The 25,196-nt window shown below is 34.6% G+C and overlaps 1 protein-coding gene across 1 annotated transcript in view; it reads left to right on the top strand.

The window, feature by feature from the left end:
• Positions 1 to 25,196, top strand: part of LRRC7 (leucine rich repeat containing 7) — a 525,614-nt gene that overhangs the window by 326,273 nt on the left and 174,145 nt on the right. Inside the window, exon 8 of the mRNA XM_079128752.1 lies at positions 14,996 to 15,059. Within this exon, the coding sequence (XP_078984878.1) occupies positions 14,996 to 15,059 (64 nt within the window). The remainder of the gene's footprint in view (positions 1 to 14,995; positions 15,060 to 25,196) is intronic.

Below are 25,196 nucleotides of genomic sequence, written 5' to 3' on the forward strand. Positions count from 1 at the left end.
ACAGCAGTTCTTAACTGACTTATATGGAGTGTGATAGAAAAAACAAAATGTTTAGAATGGCTTCTAGGTTTTCTATTATTTGAGGCAGTTGGAAGAATTTTGTTAATGTTCATCAAAACAGGGACAGGAAAGTTTTTTTCCTACCATTGCTGCATTTTGATACTCAGCCCTTTGCTCAGAAGGGAATTGGGCTTTGTCTTCTAGTTTGGCAAGATAGGTACTCTCCATCCCTCAGAGCAAGGCTCTGCTTACAGTCTGGAAGTTGAGTTTCGTTTGACCCTGGGAACATGACCTACTGTAGCTTGACAGGGGAACAATTTTCAGAACCATATTTCTCCAAGAGGTGAATTGCTCTTGACAAAGAATTCTTTATGTCTTTCATGGTCATTAATGTTAAGAAAACAAAACTCCTCTAATACTCTCCATATTGCATAGAATTTTATTGAGAAAATATTCTGCTACTTCTAGGATGTACCAAATTTTTTAATACCTAGGTGAGTGCTGATGTTATCATTTTCTTTACTTGGAATTTCCTTTCTTCCTTCTGTATCTGGTGAACTCTTTGTATCTCAAACCCTAATTCTAATATCTTATATGAAGCCTTTTCTAGGTCAGGCCCTGAATTACAAGTTCTCACAGATCTAAGACTTCTTCTGGGTTGAGTAAATCCCAATCACAATAAATTAAAACATTAATTTCATAATTATTTAATTTCTGAATTCCCTAATAGAATTCAAGGTCCATCAAGGCAAAGGCTGTGCCCTTTTGTTAATCCTTGAGTTGCTGTCACTCTCAAAATAAGTTCTCATAGTAACTATTGTTGCTATTAATGGAAACCTTTTATAAGGATTCTACTAGATTGTGAGGTACCTGCAGACCATGGCCATATCTTATTCTCAACTATTAGCCTAGTTCCTAGCATCTAGTGTGTACTCAAAAGATGTTTGTTAAATTAAGGAAAAAAAAATTTATTTGGCCAATGAATTTAAAAGGTTTTAGTTATGAAAATTTATGCAGTGAAGTATCTGAGTAGTGAAAAAACTAGAAAATAACGGTTCAGATGATCAGCTTGTTTTGTCCACAGCGATAATGATTTCAGGAGTCAGACCTTTCTTCCACCTTGGGTAGTTGGCCAAGTGTTTTGTCATATTGAAAAAGTTAATCTTTCCTCAATTAAATTCTGTTTTGCAGGAATATAATTTTTCTTAAGAAGCCATGGTTGATCTTATGACTATTTTAAAGCAAGATTACTTTTTCATAAATATAATTACCTATAAGAAATAATGCAATTGACTTCATTGTCTTTTCCAGTTCTATGACTAAAATGAGTTTTCATTATAAACACATTTCACAATGGTCTCATTTCAAGTGGCTTTCTAAGCCATTGTTATTTTTATTGTACAGTCCATTATTTCTGATGGCTATCCCATTACACTCTATTTCACAACTTCTACGTTCTGATTATTATAATAATTTTAGCATGATAATCTTTATGCTACATTATATTCGTAGGAAAAAATTGGTCCTGGTAAGGCCAATTCAAAACTTATTCTAAGTAAAATTTCTATAAATTGTATAAAATTTGTATGAATTTGTATAAATTGCCATTATAAATGATCTTATGCTGCTTAAAGCACACATCATTTCAATTATTAGATAAAATCTAATTATAATTTATCAATAGATATTATTAACAAGCATACCAGTAATAAAATTTTTAACTTTCAAGGGCAAGGGAAGAATCTAAGGAATAGCTACCTTGACATAGAACTAATGGTGTCAAGTCAAAAATACTAATTGCAGCTCATGCAAATTTTACTTTAAGGAAAAACGACTTAGAGAAAAAGAATTATGAAATCCTTTACTTTGAAGATGTAACAAATAGAAAAGAACAATATGGATTGAAAAATATTAACATCATTATTTCTGAAACTATACAGTAATAAAAAGCCAAAGAAACTGGCCATATATACAAACATGACTTCTGAAAAGCAGAAAGATAAAATATTAGAAAAAATACAAAAATCCACAGAATAATTGGTGAAAGTGAGATTATCAAAATTAGAAACTAGAAAAGTCAAATGTGGGAAGAAGCAAATGGTACTCTGAATACTACATGATTTGTAGAAAGTCTTTTTTTTTAACCTAACTTTATCATTAACATAAAAAATATATAAATTCATTGCTATTTATTTTCTAGTTATTTTTAAATTATGTAGTTTTCCATGATCCCCAAAGCATTTTTGTACTGAAAATAGTAACTTATTCATTTACTTGTTAATTTAGTTAAGCTTTCCTTTTATATTTAATTTTTATATTATCAAAATATTTTCTCTAATTGACAGTAAAAATGTTCAATTATTTATTTATTTGTTGTTTAACATATACTAAAACTCAAAATATAAAGCAGGATTTTCTTTCTTTTTTCAATGTGTGTTTTATCACTTTCAAGGATCTCTGTTCAGTGAACAGTTTTTGTTTTAGCTCTGTCACCAACAAACAATATGACCCTCTTACAGACACCTAATTGCAAGTGTATCAGGAAACATGTTTTCAACTATAAATAACCTAATTCTGAGTAATAGTAGGTATTAGTAGGTTATAATAGTAGGTATATTCTTTACCACAATAAAGTTTCAAGGAAAATAATACCAAGTCAGTTCAGTAGCTTAATCACTTAATGATTCAAGTTGAAATTTAAGCTGAAAAGCTTGGGCTTTTTTTGTTTCTGTACCATTATCCCCAGAACATTGACTTTCATCCTTGAACCTGTTACCTCAAGGATGCAATGTCTGCCACAACTCCATACATCATGTTCCCATCCAACCACAAAAGAAGAGGAAGAAAGGGGAACGGGGGGAAAGTTTTCATGTTTCTGAAATCAGGGAGAGAAAATCTTTCTCAGAATCTCCCCCAGCAGATTCCTCTTCCTGTTGCAGTGCCCAGAACTGAGTCATGTGTGCACTTCCTACTTACAAAGATGGTCTGGTCAGTGAAGATCTGGCATTTCCAGTCTGAGACAAATAGGTTCTGCTGGCAAGGAACGGGGAAAGACCACTATGGCACAAATAATGTGCCACCTTGGCTCATTATTTCCAAAGTCCCTTATCCTCTCAAGTTTGAACTCTCTAACATGTTAATCACAAGTTATTTCTATTATTCATTATAATTATGGTATCAACAATCTAATGTCTATGTAAAAGTATACTAATCTTAATATTCAGAATGCTTTATATAACAAGTTATACAGTTTTCTATGACATACAGCCAGGAAACAACAATCCTAACACACCTGTTTGTGTGAATGCGCATGTATGCACATACACATGTGTTTTAAATGAGTCTCTTAGGAAAGGAACTTGTTTTTCTTGTTATCCCCTGCTCTGTAATCCATAGAGTCCTAAAAGAGCACAATTTCTGCATTAAGTATGTTTCAGTTTCATTCAAAAATCTCTTCATGGGCCTATAATGTAGATTGCCATGTGTCTAGTCAAAAGGAGCATATTCATAGTTGATTATGTTTCTCATAACCTTTTGACTGGACTGCTGCAGAGAGCAAGGTAGGCACTCCAGTTCCTGCAGTGTAGATCTCCAAAGAGATAATTACCAAAGTTCCTGATTACATGGCACCTTTTCCCCCACAAAGAGCTCTATAAACCTGGCAGGCTTCTTTATATCTTTACTGTATTTTCATGAATTAATAATTTTTGGTCAGTGGTAAAATTCAGGCACAGGGTAAATGAATAATTGATTTTGTTTATAAACCCAAGAAGGCTTCAGAGACAGTATAGTCATGCCTCTCAACTTAATTAGATCCTTTATTAAACGAAGTAGTGCAAAATTTGTCACATAGATGGTTTCTGTTCTTAAGGTACAATTTGACAATTTAATCTTTCTATTTCATTCAACAAGTACATCTTACCAAATAAATTGAAGTGTTCTTGAGAGGTCACTTGTGAGTTTTGTTTTATAGAACCTTTTTTTCTTCATGTTGTGCATTAAACTTGAGATAAGAAATTAAAGGAGAGAAAACTTTTCCAGTAAGACTTCACAAAATTAACCTAAACTTACAAAATAATGAATATTTAAATGAAAAAAAAATCCTATGGAAATATTCAAAATATGTGACAACTTGATGCAAATTATGTATTTCAAATATTTATTCTAATAATTTAAATACTCCACAGAGGAATATCTTAAGGGATAAGCATTTTTAACAAACTAGTCTGAAAAATTAGTTCTTCCCAATATTCTTCAATAAAATAATAGATGTTTAATTTGTTATGTATCTTCTGGGAGGATACCAGGAGCTCATATGACATTTTATTTTGTTGTTCTCAGGGGGAGCTTGGGTTAAAATGATGAAAAATACATAAAAACCATAATTGTGACATTTCTTCAAGATGTAGTAACAATCAGGAGAAAATTTTTACATAAAACATTTGATTAAGGAAATTATATTTTATTTGCTTTCAAAAATAATCTTATTTCCTGGGTTGTTATACTACATTACATGTAGTAATAAGGTATGCCAATAGTTTCATCTTTAAAGAATATTAATTCCTGGGCTTTCTACACATTAGCACGTATGCTGCTAAAAAAAAAAAATACTTAAAATACAGGGTTTATTTAAAGAGACAAATTATCAACAAGGGGAGAAAATTATAATGTGAAATTGTCAGGCCTAAATTATAAAATACAAACATCCACTACAGGTGGTACACAGACTAAGCAAAGTGAAAGATTCCTTCCCTAGGTTTCACTGAGAGAGAAACAACTGAGAGGAGTTTTTCTGTCCTTGTGCCATGGACATCCCTTAATTGGAGAAAGTGTCTAAGCATATTTGAAAGACAAGTTAAAAGCAGAAATGCATAAGTCCATGCCAAAAATTTGCAAAATCCTGCAAGTCAGCAAACCCAAGTTATGGCACTGGGAATTTAATACTCCTGCCACTTTATGTGGTTTCAGAGGTAATTGTACATTTGAATAGATAAAACCTCTGAATCTGATAAAAAGAAAATCATAGATTGTACAATTTTATGAAAGTGACAGATGCATCAAGATACTGCATTATTTTCCACCACTGCTCCAGCTGGAATCTTTGCAATTGGATAAATGCTATAAAGAAATAATTTGATAAAAAGTACTTAATTTTAATAAATGCAACCAAAATGACAGCATTGAGAGCAAATTTCTCTGGATGCTAGTAACATGCACTCTAATAAATGAAGACTTCAAACACTAAATATAGTTATTGAGTAGCAACTTCCTAATAATAAATATTCTTAGTCCTTAATTTATCTGTCATATATTTGTTCATAAGTTTGAAAACTTCAATATTTTTAATGGCTGGGCTTGTAGCCTACATCCATAAGTCATCCAGATATAAGATTTCAAGAACCGGTATAAACTAGGGGCTAGGAAACGATGGCCTCTTCTCCAAATCTGAATGCCTGTTTTTATAAATTAAGATTTATTGGAACACGGTCATGTCATTTGTTAACATATCTCTATGGCTGCTTTTGTGCTAGAATGGCACAATTAAGTAGCCCAAACTTGGACCACAGAGCCTGAAATCTCTTCTACCTGGCCTTATACAGAAAAGGTTTGCTGACCCCTGCCATAGACCATAGTGAACTATAGAACACATCCTTTCTATTAAAATATTTGTTTAAACAACAACCACGATGAACAAAGCAGGCCAGATTCAGATGCCTGGTCAGTGATCAGAAAGAGATGAAGATTGTGGGTCAGCCCTGTCACTGATTTTTGTGTAACATTGAACAAGTCACAAATTCTCTAGTAAGAAGTGATTATTTCCCTTTAGTAAGGTTGCAGTGCATAAACCAAATGACAAAATCACATGGCCTTTCAGGGAAAGAAGCAATCATGAATGCAAGAAACTAAAGTGAATATTGGGAGCCAAGGTCAGAGCTGAACAGGTCAGAATGTAGAGCAAACAAACAAGTATAATCTAATCAAACTTGAATATTCAAAATAGCACACTTATATACACCTGGGCTGTGTCTTCATGGAGCACGTAGTCCTCTGATCTCCTGGACTGAGATGGACAAGGATGCAGTTTCATCATGTAACCAAAATACCAACAAAAACTTCTAGCAAAACATGTTCTTAGTCTAAGAAATGTTCTGCAGAAAAGAAAACAAAATGTTCCTTGATCCCAGAAACAGGAAATAGCCTAAGTGTTTACATCTGTTAGAGAATCACAATGAATATTTGTGTATCTTATTTGAGAAGTACTGCCAACAAGAAACCTAATAAGCAATTTTTACAACAAGCTTTGCCGAAATGTACTGACCATCTGAAATCTTTCAAAATTCATGTAACACCTATGAATCCTTGAGGAAACAGTGACCTAGACAATTTCTGAATTAGATGTCTGACAGATTTCCCTAAGTGTTTTAACAGTTAACTCTTATAGAGAATTTACCATGTGCTCACCTGTCTCAGGTTTTTATCATTGCAATAACTCTATGACATAGAGATTATTATTATCATACTCACATAACAGATGGGAAAACCAGGGGCAAGGATATTATCTAGCTTATTCAAAGTCAAATAGGTAGTAAATTGTGGAATCAGGATTTGGACCCAGATTCCTGATTAGACTCACGAATATCAGATTCTGAATAGTCTGAATCCAAAATGCATGGCCTTAACTACTATTTACATACAGTTCTGTTGCTGTTTCAGATATACAGAAAAGTGAAAAAAAATTTGCTTAACAATTTCATTCAGTATATCTGTTCAGCTGAAATTTTTCAAACATATTATTGGAAATGTTAGGAAACAAATACAAGATTTAGGTATACAGTGACTGGTGAACTTCAACTTTATCTGTCATTGTCCATCATGCATATTCTAGTATAAGTTCACTAATGTATGTTCATTACAGTATTCATTAAAACAGGCTATCAGGATATCTCCTTGACAACTGTTAATTAACTATAGATGGATAGAAATTGAGTAGTTTATCTTTGTAAATATTCTGGAATTCAAACTTCTCATTGGTAAAGTATCACTCATTTGTACCTGCTTGAATATCTTCATTTAGCAGACCTGGTTGAGGAGGGATTTACGCTGTGAAAAGTATTGGCAAGTTGCTTGCTCTTGTGGAGTTTAACTCTAGTAGATGGAGGAAAACAACTGTAACAAGTAAATAAAAAATAATTTGAAGTGCTAATTGTTAAGAGAAAATAAAACGGAAATATTTAAAATGAATGAAGGAAGGATATGTCATTTAGAAGTGGGGGAAGGATCATCTGAGGAGGAAACACATGAGCTGAGATGAGGAAAGGAGCTGGCTCTGAGATGCTGGCTATGAGATTTACAAGAAAAACGTCACAGGCAGAAAACAGTAATGATAAAAGCAACAATCAGTAATTTTACACATTTCCAAAATCTTTACATGTACAACCACATATCATTTGTTATTACAGTCAGATATTTATATATATATATATTCATTTTATATCATTTAATACTATCATATGGTTGGTAAATATCATTAACACAATCAGTTTTACTAGAACATTTTAAGGCTTCTCAGTTTCTAGGAATGGATCCAACATATGATCCAGCTATTCCACCTCTCTGTATTTGTCCTAAATAACTAAAATCATCATAATATAGTGATATGTGCATACCCATGTTTATAGCATCGGAATTCTCAACAAATTATGGAAACAGTATATGTGTCCATCAGTGACTGAATAGCTAAAGAAAAAGTGGTGTTATATACATGACAGAGTTTTACTCAGTTGTAAAGAAGAATGAAATTGTGTCACTTGCAGGAAAATGGATGGAACTTGAGAGTGTTATGTTAAGTGACATAAACCTGACTCAAAAAGTCAAGGGTCATATGTTTTCTCTCATATGTGGAAGCTAGAGAGGGAAAAGAAAGATGGATAATGGGGAGTAGAACGCATAGAAATTGAAGCGAGATCTGTAGAATAGAAAAAAAGGGACCAGGGAAAGGTAGAAAAGGAGAGAAAGGGGAAATACTATGGGATGATACTGACCAAATTATGTTTTTATATTGTGTGCATGAACAAATATGTAAAAAAAAAAAAACTCATCGTTATATATTAATATAATGTGTTTTAGTCAGCTTTTTCACTGCTGTGACTAAAGGTCCCTACCAGAACAATTGTAGAGGACAAAAAATTTTATTTAGGAACTCACAGTTTCAAAGTCTCATTCCATAGATTCTTCTGGGCTCAAGGTGAGGCTGAACATCATGGCGGAAGAGTGTGGCAGAGGGAAGCAGCTCACATCATGGTGATCAGGAAACAGAGAGAAAGAGAGATTCCACTTGCCAGATACAAATATATACCCCATAGCCATACCCCCAATGAATCACTTCCTCCAACCACACCCCACCTGCCTCCAGTTACCACTCAGTTAATCCCATCAGGGATCAATCCACTGATTAGGTTAAGGCTATAATCCAATCATTTCTCCTCCAAACTTTCTTGCATTGTCTTACATGTGAACTTTTGGGGGACACCACATCTAAACCACAACATAATGCATCAATTTAAAATGGAAGAAAAAAAGAACTTCTCCCTTAAGATAACTAAGTTAACATATAAATGGAGCTAAATAATCAGCAAGATAATTGGTTCAGATAGATGAAGATCAAATTGTCAGCAGTACTAATGGAGAATGTGCCTTGAACTTGTGACCAAGTCCCTGACCTACCGTGGTACTCATGTCTTTGAAGTCAGGCATTTGTGAAGGGAAATGGGCCAACTGTGCTTCTCATGAGGACAGAGAGATAGCGTCCAGATTTGCACATACTTACTTTACATGAAGGAGTAGAGCTGAGGGTGCTCTACGAATGAAGCAAGCCGGCTTGACCAACTTAAGGACATGCCTCCTGGGAACCCCAACTTCCTTAGTAGACAAATGGAGATAAGATGCTCACTCTCCAAGAATGCATAATGTGAGGGACATCTGACAATGTCTGGAGGCATCTGTTATTACAGCTGTAGGATGCCACTAATAGTATCTGGCAGGTAGAGGCCTTACATGCTGCTGAACATCTTACAATGCAAAAGATAGTCCTCTACAATAGACAGTTATCTTACTGTCAGTCATGCCAAGGTTGAGAAGTACTGCATCCCAGAGGTCTCCTTTTCCCAGCCATGAATGTTGAGCTTTACAAACACAAATGGAAATATTTAGAATTTTTCCCTTTGGACCAAAATTTTTCACCTCCTTTGAAGTTATCTGCCCATATTACATATATTATTACCTTAAGTTGCAATATCAGAAAAAAATTATCATGTCTCAACTGTATATATACTCTTTTAGTATTTTTATTATTTCTTTTCAAATGTGCAAATACGTGATTCTCCAAAACCCAACTCAAATGTCACCTCTTCTTGAAATTTTTCCTAATTACTGAATTGTGAGTTGTTCCCTCTTCTGAGTTCCTCTGACAATATATACATACTCTTATCCTAACACTTATCACCCCATAAAGTAATTTTCATTTAAAGGTCATTCCCATTTAGAAAATAAGCTCTTTAGACTACAGGCTGTGTAGGATGTGCTGAACATCCTACAACATACATGCTACCTCCTATAGCAAAGAATTAGACCGGCTCGAAATATCAATAATGCCAACGTTGAAAACCTCAGCATCTCAGAAATCTTTGTTACTCCAGTGCCCACGGACTGCCTGCCATAAAGAAGCACACACTAAGTAATTGAATGAACACTAACAAAGAACACTGCTAACATAAAATACCATAAGTTCTATTTTATTTTTCCTGACAGTCTTACTTGTTTGTATTCTTATAAAATTACACACTTATTGCATTAGTCCATCTAAAAGGAAAACTCAAGGGACAATTTGACAAGATGATTATAGTTAGTAACTAGCACACAAACAAGAAAAGCAATAGGCTATGGACTATCTAAAATCTAAAAACCTTGCGTATAAGTGAAAAGTGTAAAATATAGAAAGAACATTGAATGGAATCTTTTAAACAAAACAAATAAGAATCTAATGATCTTAAAGATATAAGTAATGGTTTTGGAAAGACAGACAACTTCAGAAATAGGAGAATATGGCATTAGAGATTTAGCTCAGTGGCAGAATGTTTGCCTAGCATGGGCAAGGTCCTGGTTTCAATTCTCAGCACCAGAAAAACAAAATAGGAATGGGATAATATAATGTTAGAATGAAACTGGTAATAGTAATTAAAACTTGATGGAAACTAGGATCATACAAGTATAATAAAATAAATTTAAAATAGAAGAAAATGTTTTTTTTTAATAAAATAATTTAAACTTAAAAAACAATTAAGAAAACATCATGGAAAATCTGCCACCACCCTCTCCCCCTGCCCTGGGGCCCCAGAACTAGCAAATTGTAGAGAATGGTAAGAAGGTGTATCATAAAATTACAGTACAGTTTCCATGTATGAAGTTATGAATTTTTCAAAAGCAGTAGCCCAAGATTAGGATAAGAAAATTAAAAGGGTTATAGGTGACATAGAGGCTACCTCTTCTCCCTATAGAAGAAATCAAATTTAAACAATACTAATAGTAGCCTAATAAATAATTGTTTCTTTATACACTGTCTTAATCAGACCACATTTAGAGAGAAATTTTCAATTTGAGTGCCACCTGACCCTCAGAAACACAAAATGTTTCAGACTTTTGATTCACACAATCTGTCTCAGCTACTCAATTCTGTGGTTTTGGTACAAAACTAGCTATAGATTCTATGTTAACAAAAAGAGATGGCTGTGTTTCAATAGAGCTTTATTTATAAAAACAAAAGTGACATATTTGGATCTGGCCCTGTCTTGGAAAATAAACATTGGAAAATGTTAGTAGGGGCTATCATACAAGAGACAATTTAAGACAGCAAGAATATTTAAACCAGAAAAGAGACAAATCCTGTAGTTAATAAAACTTGCTTCAGAACACTCAGGTACAAGATACCACTTCTTTCTTAACTTAATGAAATTAATTTTGTTTTGGTCTTTAGTCACAAAGGCTGGCAACAAAAACCTATTCTCATTTTCATATTATATTCTCCTTGGACAACACTGAGAACCAAGAGTAAATAGTATTCGGGAAATCGTGGAAGATCCTCTGCCACTGGAATAATTGTTGCCTAAGACTAGTTGGGCAAATCAAATGCAGGTGACTTTGCTGCTTCTGTGACTATTTCTCACTCACTTGCCAATCTGGCCCCTTGAATACCTTGGCTCCCAAGATTTTGGTGCCCATTGTTTTTGTTTGTTGGGCATATATTTCCAGAGAAAATTTTGAGAGAATCTGCCACTCCACGATATTCCCAGAATCAGTAAAATCTAGTTGTACCTTCATGGGACCCAGTATCACATACCCCTGTTAATCAGAAGCACCAATTCGTTGGAATAGATTTGGTGAGAGGTGAAACATAAGCTCACCTTACAAAGCTGGGCAAGGTTTTACAATCTTCTTTCGATTGCTGGTGGTCCCTACAAACCGTTCTAGGCATCCTAAAACATATTTTGAGTTCTGGGTGAAGAAGAGAGGCATGTATTTATGAAAAACCAACAATTCAGGAAAATATGTGGTAAATTTCAAGTAAATCATGGAAAAGAAAGAAAATGGTATGTGAGTTTAAAAAGACAAGTCATCTTAAGATAAGTGTCACCTTTTTATTTCTCAAAGCTTTATTTCCATTCGAGACTTTTACCCCTCTCCACTCACTGTTCCCTAATAAGTGTTTCCTATTCATGTCAAAGCCAATATAATATTTAAAATAGAATTCATTGCATCCAACCAATCTCCACATTAAATTCATTCCATTCTAATATTCCCATACTGCTACTCAACCTACAAACTATCTTCGATTTCTTCTTCTTTTATTTTTTTTTAAACCAGGAATTGAACCCAAAGGCGCTCAACTACTGAGCCACATCCCCAGCTTTTTTTTTAACTTTGTATTTAGAGACAGGGTCTTGCTAAGTTGCTAAGACTGGCTTTAAACTTTCAATCCTCTTGCCTCCACCACCCAAGTCACTGGAATTACAGGCATGTGCCACTGCACCCAGCTTTTCCTCTTTTTAACGTCCCACATCTATCTGTTCCTCTAATGACTGAAATCATGTCTTTCTCCAAAGTATCTTTCATATCTGTTACCATGTTATCCATTTTTCCATTGCCTTATTTCCAGCTCCAGTTATCTTCCACATGATAATCTCTTATGTGGCCTCATTGTTCATATGTCCTCTGACATTTCCCACACCATTCCATGCTGCCAAATGAGCTTTCTGAAACACAAACCTGATACCTCTTTCCTACCTGAATATTAAAGGCTTTTATTTCCTTCAAAGTAAAATTGAAACTCCTTGGCTTGATATATGAGATGAACTCATGATCTAGCCTTTGCTGACATGTTCCTTCTTTATTTCTTGTTGTTTCTTACTACTTTTCTTATTATTTCTTACTGATTTTTATTTCTTACTAAATTTACCAACCTGTAGTTTTTTGGATGGGCCTTGATCTCTTTCAACTTCCCTTTCTGACATTTTCCCTGAAATGACCATGTCCCCTGACTCTCCTGGAGCCTGATCAACTACTCCAAAATTAAGCCTCATAAGAGCCTGCTATTTTCTACTCCCACCCCCATGAGGTAGAAAATGTACCTCTCCTAGTGTTCTCTAGCAGCCTCTGAGCCTATGAAGTTGTTCATTCTCTTAGTGATTTGCTCTTAAGATTACAAGCCTCTTAATAATAGGAACAATGCCTCAGACTTGGAAGATAATTTAAAAATCAACATTTATCTTATCAAATATGTAATATAGAGAGATAATAGGTAAAGGTATATGAACTAGAAGAAAATTTTAGTAAAGGGTTTACACTTGGAAAACTGATCTCAAAATCCACACCAATCCCCATGTTAAATCAGGTGGTCAGTTCTGTCATCCTTCAGTAACTTGTCATTTTTTTTTACTTCATCCTCGTTAAAGTGTTTTCATTATTTGGCTTCCAGGACTTCATGCTCTTCTGATTTTTCTCCTAGGACCCCAGTTCCTTCACAGTCTTCTTCATTGACAAATCCTCAAGTCCTCTTACACCTATCATCTTCCTATCTACACTCATTACCTTGGTGATCTTATATTTTCAAGACTTTATATGCTATCCCTGTACCACTAAGATCAAATTATCTATCTCTCTTGGAATTCTCCCCTGAACTTAGGACCTGTTTGACATCTCTAACTGATTGCACAACAGAAATTTCTAACTTAAATTTCTGAAACTGAACCTCCAATCTACCTACAACCCGAGTTCACCTGATGTTCTTCATCAGTCTATAGATGTTCATCTTTCTAATTGTTCAAACCAAAACACATTTTTAGTCATCCTTGACCCTTCTTTATGTCACTCCACATGGTCAATCCATAAGTAAGATATTTGGCTCTTGTCTTTCCCATATCCAGAATCCAACCGCTTCGTAGCATTTCCATTGCTACCACCCTGGCCCAACTCAACGTCACCTTCCAATTGCCTTACTACATTAACCTCCTATTGGATCCTCTGTTTCTACCTTAGTTCTCCTCAGTCTACTTACAAGCCTGCAATCACAAATATCACTTTAAAACAAGCCACTTCTTTCATCCAAACCTTTGAGTGGTCCTCCATCCTACTCAGAATCAAAGCCAAATGTCAGTTTTTGAACTATAAAACCACATGATCTAACTCCCCAGTACACCGTCTCTTCATCCCCCTTGGCTACTCTTGTTCAGACATGCTGGTCTCCTAGGATGGCCTCAAGAAACAGCCTGTCTCTGCCTTAGAATCTTCCTATTTGCATGCTTCTTCATTTACCTTAAGCCTTGGCTCAAATTTCATCCTCTTGATAAAGCCTTACCTGATCACCCCATTAAAAATAAATTCTCATATGCATTCTCCCTACTCATCTCCTCTACTTAAGGTTTTTTGGCATAGTATTTATAACCATCTAATATATTATTCTATTTTACTTAATTAATTTGTTTACTGACATTCTTCTCCTTCCAGATATAAAGTCCTTTGGGGCAGGAATTTTTATACATTCGTTCATTGCTGTACCCCAAATTGGACATAATAATCTCCAAATAATAGTTGCCAAGTGAAGACACAATTCACACATATTTTGTATTTCTGAGGGCCTGACACTGACTGGATTGCAGTAGTATTTCACTCAACGTTCATAAAGTCCCTATAATTTCTGTATGCACTTTAAAGACCAAGAAATTAAAATTTCTAGGATTTGATTCTATGATGCTTCGTGAGTTTCTGTATAGGTAAGACTTAATGACAGCTTTCTGGGTGCTGGGAAAATAAAAATCTTTCAGAAAAATGCCCTCTTTCACTCTGTTATATTTTTACTTGAGAGTGGTTGAGAAATGCTGATTGAATATGGGGGAGTGTACTAGGGTACCTTTGACACAAACTTGCCCAAGGTTTTATAATTATTCAGAGCAGTTGCAGCATGATGTCAATACTTTTAGGAGCCAACACATACAATTTGTCTGTAATGGAAACTCAGGGGAGTTGAAAGTGACAAGATTGATGATAAAATTGTGTCATACTGTAGAGCTTGTTTTATAATGCTTTGCTAAGATTGAGTTCATCTATTGGATCTTAAAATTGTGGTGATTCTTAAAAATATAGTCAGTGGGTCCCCATCGTATGCCTCCTACTGGTGTGTTTAACAAACTTCCCAGAATTTCCCTGCACTTCCACCATACATTGGCATTTGAGAACCAAGGTTATAGATCATGGTAAACTGCTAAATGTTTTCAGCTGGAATTTTGCATACATTCTGTGTATTTGCAATTTATGTCTGGTTGAAGAACACCCACATTTTTATGTACTATACAACTAGGTAAATCTGACAAAGGAATGACTTGGAATGTCTTTCAGAATAATGTGTCATATGCTGCCTCACAACAGTATTTTTCTCTATCTGTTATAGGTCAATGCACAAACTGGCCCAGTTGGAAAGACTTGACTTAGGCAATAATGAATTCAGTGAGCTGGTAAGCAAATGCATTTTCTAAACTTGATAAATACACTCCAGGAGATTATTTCTTTTGCACTGTCTTTGCAACCCCAGGTATTAAATCATTGAGCACACATTTGCATTTGCTAAATATACAAAATAAAATCTGAGAGTTAAAGTGATTGTATAGTAAGCCAGAAGGAACTGTATATTAGGTTACACCAAAAAAATTATTGGGGTTGAAGCAGAGACATATTATTAGTTTGAGCAACAACTAGGTGGCAGGCACCAGGTTAAGTGTTTTACATATGTAACCTCATTTAATCCTGATTTGACATGTTGCCAGTTTTAACATTATGGAAATGAGCGCAAGATGGTCACTGACATGTATAGCTATTATGCGGCTGACCAGAGATTAAATTGAGACTTGATTAACTCTGAAGTTCAAACCTGGAAATTTTTTTCCCTTGGAGGTTGCTTGGTAGCATGGCACGAAAGACAGGAGTCACCAAGGGCATTTTATTTCCAAATGCACTGAAAGTGTCTTAAAACCTCACTGCCAGCAAGATTGGACAATTCTGCTTATTCCTTTCAAGCTTCAGTTTTCTTTAAAATATGTGTGGAGTTCAGTATCTCAAATGCAAATTAGAAAGTAAATATTCCTTTGTAATTCTCCCTCTTGAATATTTTCAAATATCAAAAGTTAAACTCATCCAAAGTATATTTTAACTGTTTTCATTTTTTTTATTTGTTGGTTTTAGATACACAACAGTAGGGTGTATTTTGACATATTATACATACATGGGGTGCAACCCATTACAATTTTGATCTCATTCTTGTGGTTAAACATGACGTGGAGTTACACTGGTTGTGGACTCATATATGAGCATCGGAAAGTTATGTCTGATTCATTCTACTGTCTTTCCTATTCCCATACCCCCTCCATTTCCTTCAATCCCTTTTGTCTAATCCTACGAACTTTTAGAATTCCCTTCCCTTCCCTCCCTTGTTATGGGTTAGCATTCACATATCAGAGAGAATATTTGACCTTCGGATTTAGGGAACTGGCTTATTTTACTTAGCATGATAGTCTCCAGTTCCATTCATTTACCAGAAAAATGCCCTAATTTCATTGTTCTTTATAACTGAGTAGTGTTCCATTGTGTGTGTATACATACATATATATATATTTATGTGTGTGTGTGTGTGTGTATATATATATATCACATTTTCTTTATCCATTCATCTGTTGAAGGACACCAAGGTTGTTTCCATAGCTTGGCTATTGTGAACTGAGCTGTTGTAAACATTGACATGGCTGTGTCACTGTAGTATACTGATTTTAAGTCCTTTGGGTATAAACCTATTAGTGAGATAGCTGGGTCAAATGGTGGTTCCATTCCAAGTTTTCCGAGGACTCTCCATACTGCTTTTCAGAGTGTATGAGTGTGCCTTTTTTCCCGCAGCCTCGTCAACATTTATTGTTACTTTTATTCTTGATGATTGCCATTCTGACTAGAACAAGATGAAATCTCGGTGTAGTTTTAATTTTCATTTCTCTAATTGCTAGTGAGGTTGAACATTTTTTCATATAGCATCACATTTCTTCTTCTCTGAAGAACCTGTTCAGTTCCTGTACCCATTTATTGATTGGTTATTTGGTTTTTTGGTTAAGTCTTTTGAGTAAAACTTCACATTTCTAATATTTCTCACTCTTAATCAAAAGTCTATTGGCAGTCATATGTGTGGGCTATTGTTTCTCTGATGATAACAACTTGTAATGAGAAAATGGGAAAATTTTTTCTGGTAAGAAACAGTGTCACATAAAAAAGGGCTCAAATTCCATTCTGAAATTAGATGTGATCAAGTCAGAGATTATTACCAGGTGATTCATTGAGTATGACCTGGCAAAGAGACAATGAGGAAAATGGATGACTAAACTTAAACATTTTGAAAGCCTAATGAGAATGGAAGTTAACTGAGAAGCAATATAAATATTCTAAGTAAGGTTTAAAGTAGAAATATCTACTTATGGATGCCTTTGTAACAACAAAAACGTCTAACAAAGGGAAATACATTTCTAACAGCAATGATTACCAAAAGATAGTAGACAAAATTCTAGGAACCTAAGAGCTACTTGGGATTATTTTTTGATTACTTTTTTCTTGGATGGTTTTCACTCAATATGAAATTAATAAGCATCCATTTAAGATAATTTAGAAAGTTAAGAGAACTGTAAAAACAATAGTAAAAGTCAGTCATGATCCCATATCCATATATAACCATTATTAATATTTTTTGGTATATTTTCTCCCTGCCCCTGTTTCTTATCATGAAGTCAAATGAGTATTAGCTGTGATAATTAAATGAGCTAAGATATACAAAAACATCATTATTTGAGGTCACATCAGATGTGGGACTCTTCATTGACTATCGAGGGCCAAAAGCCCTGTGGTGGGTATAGTTTTCAAATAGATGTATCCGATGAATTAAAACTCCCCTATTGGTCCTAAACTGGTAGAGACAATAATGGAGGCTTCACAAGCAAATCACTATGAGTGAAAAACATACAAGAAAATGGAAAAAAAATTGAGAGCAGAGCAAGGGGGACAAAGGGATCAGAGTTATCCTGAGACAGAGTGAGGCCAAACTGACCATCTCCTAATACAGCTCCAGCCCACAACTCCCAGCTCCCAGCCTCCTGAACTGCCTCTCCCCTCCTGCCCTGCACTGGAAAGGTGAGGGTTAATATGTAAAGGAAAATGTCATTTAGAGCCATCAACAACTCTGCTAGGGGGATCTTCAACAAGAGTCAGTCATAAGAAGCAAAGTAAGCTTCTCTACAAGCCAGAAAGAAGAGTCCAGCCAGAGGAGACTAGTAGCAGATTGGAAAGTGACTTGTACATGGTTTAGAGTTCAGGAACTCAAGGAAACTCAGCAGGCAGCAGAGTAAGCAAGAGCCCCGTAGGCAATGGGCCACAAGAGAGGGCCGCAGGGACTGCAGTGGTCACTAGAGCAGCATCTCCCCTTATTTGGGAGTGTCCCTTGTCTCCATTCCTCTACACCTTACAGAGGGACTCCTGAAACGGAATTAATTGAGAAGGGTTCTAGGAAGGTCCTGTTCCTGTGCTATTCAAGCAGGAAGAAGGTCAGAGAAATGTGATTTGAAATTTCACTGTAAATATGGCATAATACATACTGGTTAGGTGTCTACATAGGTATTTCTGTCTACCAAATTGCAATCACAGTGTGCATTGTTATTGAACTGAAATAGATTCTCTGCAGGCACTATAATTCACCAGCTTTCTTTGTAGCTAAATTAGGAAGACTACCAAAAAGTGAATTAAAAACCTGAATGTAAGAGAAAAAAATCAGAAGCTTGATATTTTATTATATCATATTTTATGCACATAAAATAATATAAATAATTAATGTTTAGGTTACAAAGCATAATAAAATGAACCCTGTGAAGCCACATGAACCCTGTTCATATGAACTAGAGCATTGCCAATCATGTGCAGCCACATGTATGCTTTTCCCCAGTTCCATCATTCTGTTTATCCCCAGAGGTAACTACAATTCTGAATTTCTAAAAATATTCTCTTGATTTATCTCCAGTGGTAACTATAGTCCTGAATTTTGTTTAACATTCCCCCGTTACACCCCCTCCCCCTTTTTTTTGTATTCGTAAGTATTATATAGTTGTATTTTGCTTTTTTCTTATTTCTATAAATGTGACTATACCACAACTCTTTACCCCTTCTTGTCTTCCTGGACAGTCCCTTTGTCCAGTTGTTATTACCATGTTGCTATGTGTACTGTTATGAGTACAGAGGTGCAAGAATTAACTTAAGGCACAGGTTTAGAAGTGGAATTTCTTCATTATCAATTATCAATATATTCATCTTTTAAAATAATGCTTTTGTGTTTTTCAAAATAGTTGTACTCTTTTACCAAGAACATGTAAGAATTACCATATGTCCTCTCAACACTTGATATTGTTGGGCTCTTTATTTTTGTCAATATAATGGCTGCAAAATGGCATCTCGTTTTGCACTTCATTTGCATATCCTATCCCCAATTTCTAGTGAAATTGGTGATTTTTCCATATGTTCATGGTAGTTTGTAGTAGCCTCTTCTGTCAAATGCCTGTGTATGTATTTTTGCCCTACTTTTCTATTGGTTATCTTTCTCCTTTTGGCTCATAGAAACCTTTGTACTCTCATAAAAGAATATATATTCCACCCATATTCTAGATACTAATCCTTTGTTGGTTAAAGGTACTACAGAGGGACTGGGGTTGTGGTTTAGTGGTAGAGTGCTTGCCTAGCATGTTTGAGGCACTGAGGTTTGATTCTTAGCACCACATATAAATACATGAATAAAATAAAGGTCTATCAACATCTAAAAAATATTTTTATAAAAGGTACTACAGATACCTCCTCTCAGCTTCTGAAGAGTCCTTTTGCGTTCCACATGTTGTTTTCATGAATAGAAGTAGTTAATTAGAACACAATAGAGTGTATAATTTATATGTGTCTAGCACATTTTGTGTCTTGCTTAAGAAGTGATTTTTCCCAAAAGTCAAAAATATTTTTTCATGTTTCTTGGAATAAAAATTTTGAAGATTCCATTTTTTTGTGGTCAAGTATATTTCATGTGAGTTTAAATTTTATATTCTGCCTTCTATTCTAAACAAATTCTGTTTTCCACGTGGCATTTATTGAACCGTTCTTTCCACATGCATTTGGCTATAAAGGTATTGACTTTGTAATGCAAATTTTTATTGGCAATGGAGAACTGACATTTTACAATGCTGAATCTTTTATGCATCAACATGACATATATCTCAATTCATTTGTCCATTTTTATATCTTTTTGCTAAGTTTTATGACTTTCTTCATAAAAAGGTCTTGCATATTTTTATTTCCTTGCAAAGTACCTTACTTTTTTGTTGAAGTTATAAATGTACTTCTTCAAAAATTAGTCTGCAACTGTTTGTTGCAAATACACAGCAATTCATTTGATTTTTGTTCTTCAACATAAATCTAGCCATTGGCAAAACTCATTTAATAATATGAATAATTTTCCTGCAGATTCCTTAGGAATTTCTATGTAGCTAATCAAGTAGTCTATGAAAAATCACCATTTGCTTTTTGCTCCTCAAATTTTAAAGTTTTCTTTGCCTTTATTAAGATAACACTTTCTTTTATTTTTATTTTATTTTTTTAGAGATAACACTTTTTCAATTAATGGCATGAATTATATAGAAAGGATTTCTAATGTTAAACCACTTTTCCAATTCTAAAAAATACACAAAATGATCTTTATAGAACCATAATCATGACCTTCTATCTAAACTTTCATCTATGCTGTGTAACAAAGTATCTGATACTTGATAATTGATAAGCCATGAAAATCTGGTTCTTCAGCTCTGGGTCTGGAAGCTCAAGATGAAGATGTGGCAGAAAGTGTCTGAGAGGCTCATCTGCCTTCCAAGAGGGAGCCTTGTTGCTGGGTTCTGACAGATGGAAGGCAGAGGGGCAAGAAAGACAAACTCCCTTCCCAGCCTTTTTTATAAGGGTATTAATCTATCCAGAAGAGCATAATCCTCATGGCTTAATCACTTCCCCAAAGGCCCATTTTAATATCAGCACAACGAAAATTAAGCTTCAACATGAATTTTAGAGGAGCCTTAGTAAAACCTTCTTATGAACTGTTCAGTTCAATCCTTCTCGGGATTTTTAAAGATTTGTGCTCATGAGTGAAATTTGTGTACATTATCTTGCACACTTTATCTCTGGGTTCTTCTTAGTAATCAATTTTGGGAAATTATCAGATCTTATCTCTTCAAATAATTGCCTTTTATATTTGTTCTCAACACTTCTGGAATTTGAATCAACTATGAGTATGATATCAGAAGCATTTAAGAAACACAAGCTACCTTCATTCATTATTTTATATATTTTTTATGAAAACATGATCAGATAATGAGTGATTTTTAAATATTAATTTCATGTCCTTAAGGAGATTCTTTCTGCCTCTCTGCTTAAAATTATCCAGTAGTCATTATACAGAATTTGAGAACACAAAGGTAAGATCATTGTGAGAGTATTTCCAACATTTTTGAACTATTTATTATGCCACTTACTAATAGAATACTTCAAATTTTAGGCCACTGAAGTTCAGATTAAAGAACAAAACATGATTTTAAAAACAAAGTGCCTAAGTGACAGCAGCAAAAATATGTCAAGAACATGAAAAATATTCTATGTGTAAAAGAAAAACAGCACTCAATTTTTTAAACACAATGCAGAGATCAAGTGGATTTATAAATTCAGAGAATTCATCAGGAAATGAATAGCATGATTTTAACTCACATTTGAGACAGTGTGTCAGGCAGTCTTTAAAAACATTTTAAAAATTCAGTTATCCGTGGATATTTTTGGAAGATTTATATTTTATAAAATATCTTTATAAAAAAGCTTAAAATTATTCTATACTCAAACCCATTTAAATATTTAATAAGGCTACAGATTACAATAAGGAAGGATTTTTAATCTCAATATTCAGATGGATTTTGTTTCTATTTTTTTTTCTCACTTGGTTTTACAAAGTCAAATGAAAATTTCAAAGAAATAAACAAAAAAATCTTAGAATGGAAATACTCTAAATGATCTAACTGAAAAGAAATGCCAATGATTGTACAATCTGTTCAGGTATGTAAGAAATAGAAATGTGTTTTCATAGAAATTTGACAAACCATGAGTACTTAGGCTAGAGTTTCAACTTGTAATTGAAATTGATTAGCATTAAATTAACCTCACATTATTAAAAGCACAGCAGTAAATAGTCTCACCTCCCTAGTTAGGCCAAGGTGTACTCATCTTAACTACTAAGATGCAAGTATGCCTGAGGCAAGCACTATTTGCATATCCAGTAGTTTCCTTTATTAGTAACTAGAACATAGTTTTGTAACACCTGCTTACCAAATTTTTTCAGTTATTCTTCAAGTAAAGTTTATTTTTAAAAAAACGAAATAGAATTTGCCATTATATAACTGGTTACTCTGTTTTCAAGGAAAATACTTAAAACAACCTAATTAGTAATTGTAATTGCTCTATTTTCCTGCATTTGTAAAACTACTAAAGCCATAGATTGTATAAGCCTCAGATATTTTCAGAGGTTTTTATTCTAGTGAGCCTTTCCAGCACCATGATCAAAATGCACAACAAGAACAACTTAAAAGAGGTAAAGTTTATTTGTGGCTCATGGTGTAGGAGGTCTCAGTTCATAGACAGCTGAATCCATTGCTCTGGGCCCAAGTGAGGCAGCATACATGAGGAGAGGACCCAGGGAAGGTAAGCTGCTCCACTCTGCTCATTGCAGGGTCAGGAAGCAGAGAAGGGGGAGGAGGAAAACCACAGGGAAGACTCAAACTTCCTGAGTATGTCCCCAGTGACCTACCTCCTTCAACCTCACCCCACCTACCTACAGTTACTACCCAGATATTCAGTGTGAACTTGGATGGGCTGATTAGGTTACAACTCTCATAATATAATCATTTTACTTCAAAATATTTCTGCATTAACATGCACTTTGAAGGGACACCTCATGTTCAAACCATAAGTTATTAACATATCAAGAGAAACTTGAGGACTGAAACTTATTTCTAAAGCTTTTGCAGATGCATCAATTTCTGGATCAGGGGTCTGTCAAAGGACAGAAACTATGTCAATTGCTTTACAAAGAAAGTTTATTATAAAGAATGGTTAATCATGTACCAGAGAACTGAAAGGGAAAAAAAAAAAAAAAAGGAGATAACGAAATATCACAGAGGTAGTAACTCTGTGAAGCAGCTAACGCCCCTAGGGTGGGAACAAAGGGAAGAAGTTGATTAAAGAATTATGAGAACATGAAGCTGGAGCTGTCAAGAGGAGCGTCCACCAGCTGTGCTCATACCCCAGAGCCGGGCCTGAGGAGGCTGGTTCTAGCTGTGTAGAAAACTACAGAGAGGAAGCAACTGCTGTTACTGATGTTCAGTGTCACTACAGGTTGAAGAAGTGTGGCTGGTGAGAAGCTAAGAGGACCAGAAAGTGAATAGAAAGAGCAAGTTCTTTCCCTCTCCAGTATTCAATCTCTCTCTAGTATGCCCTATTGTCAGAGCCTAACATGGAGACCACGGTTAAAAAAGAAATGTTTTACTGTACAATGTTGAAGTATGTACAGTGTTGAAGAATGAGCTTACATCTGAAAGGAAACAGTTTAATAACCAGAAAATGAGTACTCTATCCTCAAAACAATAGGTAAATGTTTATTTTGCTGACTCAATTTTGGCATCATTTTCTCCAGAAAACTTTCCATGCACCTAGCAGAATACCCAGCTCCCAACAGGCTCTCAGTAAATGTTTTTGAGAAAATGAATGAATCATTTTCTTTTAAAAGAGAACAGTTCAGTCAGTTTTAATCATCAGAATCATGCCATTATCAGTAGGAATTTTTTAATTCAAATTAAATGGTAATAGAGTGGAGGAAAATACTTTATCTGAAAAGCAATCATGCCACAATAAGATGTCTTTTGAGGAATCAATCTCATTTCACTTTGAGATACACTTCCAAATGGGTTCCTTGATGAAACTTTGAAATGCAAAATTTGGAATTGTGACCAATACATTCATCATACATCCATACATAAATTAGATCCCCACTAACTCTGGAATTTGAAAGGAATCCTTGATGAATCATTCAATTAAAATACATTTCCTGACTGAAAATAATTACAGAGATATTTCTTTCAGAGGAGGATCAAATTGGGGTCACCATGTTCTCCAAAGGAGTACCTGTTGACCTAGGATTTTAACAAGTCCCCACTGTCACACAAAGAAAGAAATACATTTTCTTGTTTTCCAACTTTCACTTTCCTACTAATAAAATAAATCATCTTTACCTCTGTTTTCCAAAAAAGTCATTTTTCCTTCATTATCGTTTTCTATTATTGCAATACCATGACTGGTCACTATGGATGAAATTAATTAGCTCCGTTTATGTTTCTACAAATGGACTTTTCTAAGAATGACATATTTTCTCTATGTAGTTAAGTTCTCTAGTATGTCCATTGACAGTTTCTACCAGAGTAATTAAAGGAAAAAAAATATGCTCCCAAGGCTGGGGTTGTGGCTCAGTGGTGGAGCATTTGTCTAGCACGTGTGGGGCACTGGGTTTGATCCTCAGCACCACATAAAAATAAATAAAATAAATAGATTGTGTTCATCTACAACCAAAAAAAAATGTTTAAAAAAATGCTCCCTAATAGAACTAGAGTAAACTATATTAAATAAGAGTTCAAGTTTGTAATCAAATGTTACAAAGAATACAGGGATATTATGCAGTCATGGAGTAAACCCAGGAGAACATTCTTCTATTGTGGATAGAACTGTGAACCATCAAAAAAACTAATAAAAAATATATTTAAAGTAATCAGGAGGTGGCAGGGGGTGGGAGAAGGAAAGATAGTGGACTGAGACAGACATCATTACCCTATGTACATATGTGATTACACGAATGATGTGAATCTACATGTGTACAACCATAGAAATAAAATATTGTACCCCATTTGTGTACAATGAATCAAAATGCAATCTGTAAAAATAAAAAATAAAATGAAATAAAAAATAACAAAAAAGTAATCAGATTCAAATTTAAATCTTGCTCACTTATATGGTAAAATAGTGTAGATGTATTATCTAAAATTAAATTAATAGCAAAAGCTACTTGATTTCAGTAAACCAAAAGTAAAAGAGAGAAAAAATTGCTAACGAGAAATATAAAGAAAAAAAGGGTAATAGGGAGGGGGTGTAATTAGTTAGGATGGCCAGGGAAGCCTCCCTCAGAAGTCACATTTTAGTGAAGACCTAGAGGATGTGTAGATGTGCAGGTAGAAGATTGTTCTCTGCAAAAGGAAAGGCAAGCACAACCTCCCTCACTGGGGACGGGCAGGAAGACCAGAAGGACACAGTAGGCTAAGTGAGAGGACAGTGAATGAGATCATTTGTGGACAAGGGAAACTCTGTAAGGTATTTTAAGGATTTAGACTTTTTGAGTAGAACAGGAAGCTCTTTGGAAGGTTTTGAATAAGTAGAATCTTGATCTACTTTCATTACATATGTCACATTAT

This window comes from Sciurus vulgaris (genome assembly GCF_902686455.1).
Source record: "Sciurus vulgaris genome assembly, chromosome: 1".
Taxonomy (NCBI): domain Eukaryota; kingdom Metazoa; phylum Chordata; class Mammalia; order Rodentia; family Sciuridae; genus Sciurus; species Sciurus vulgaris.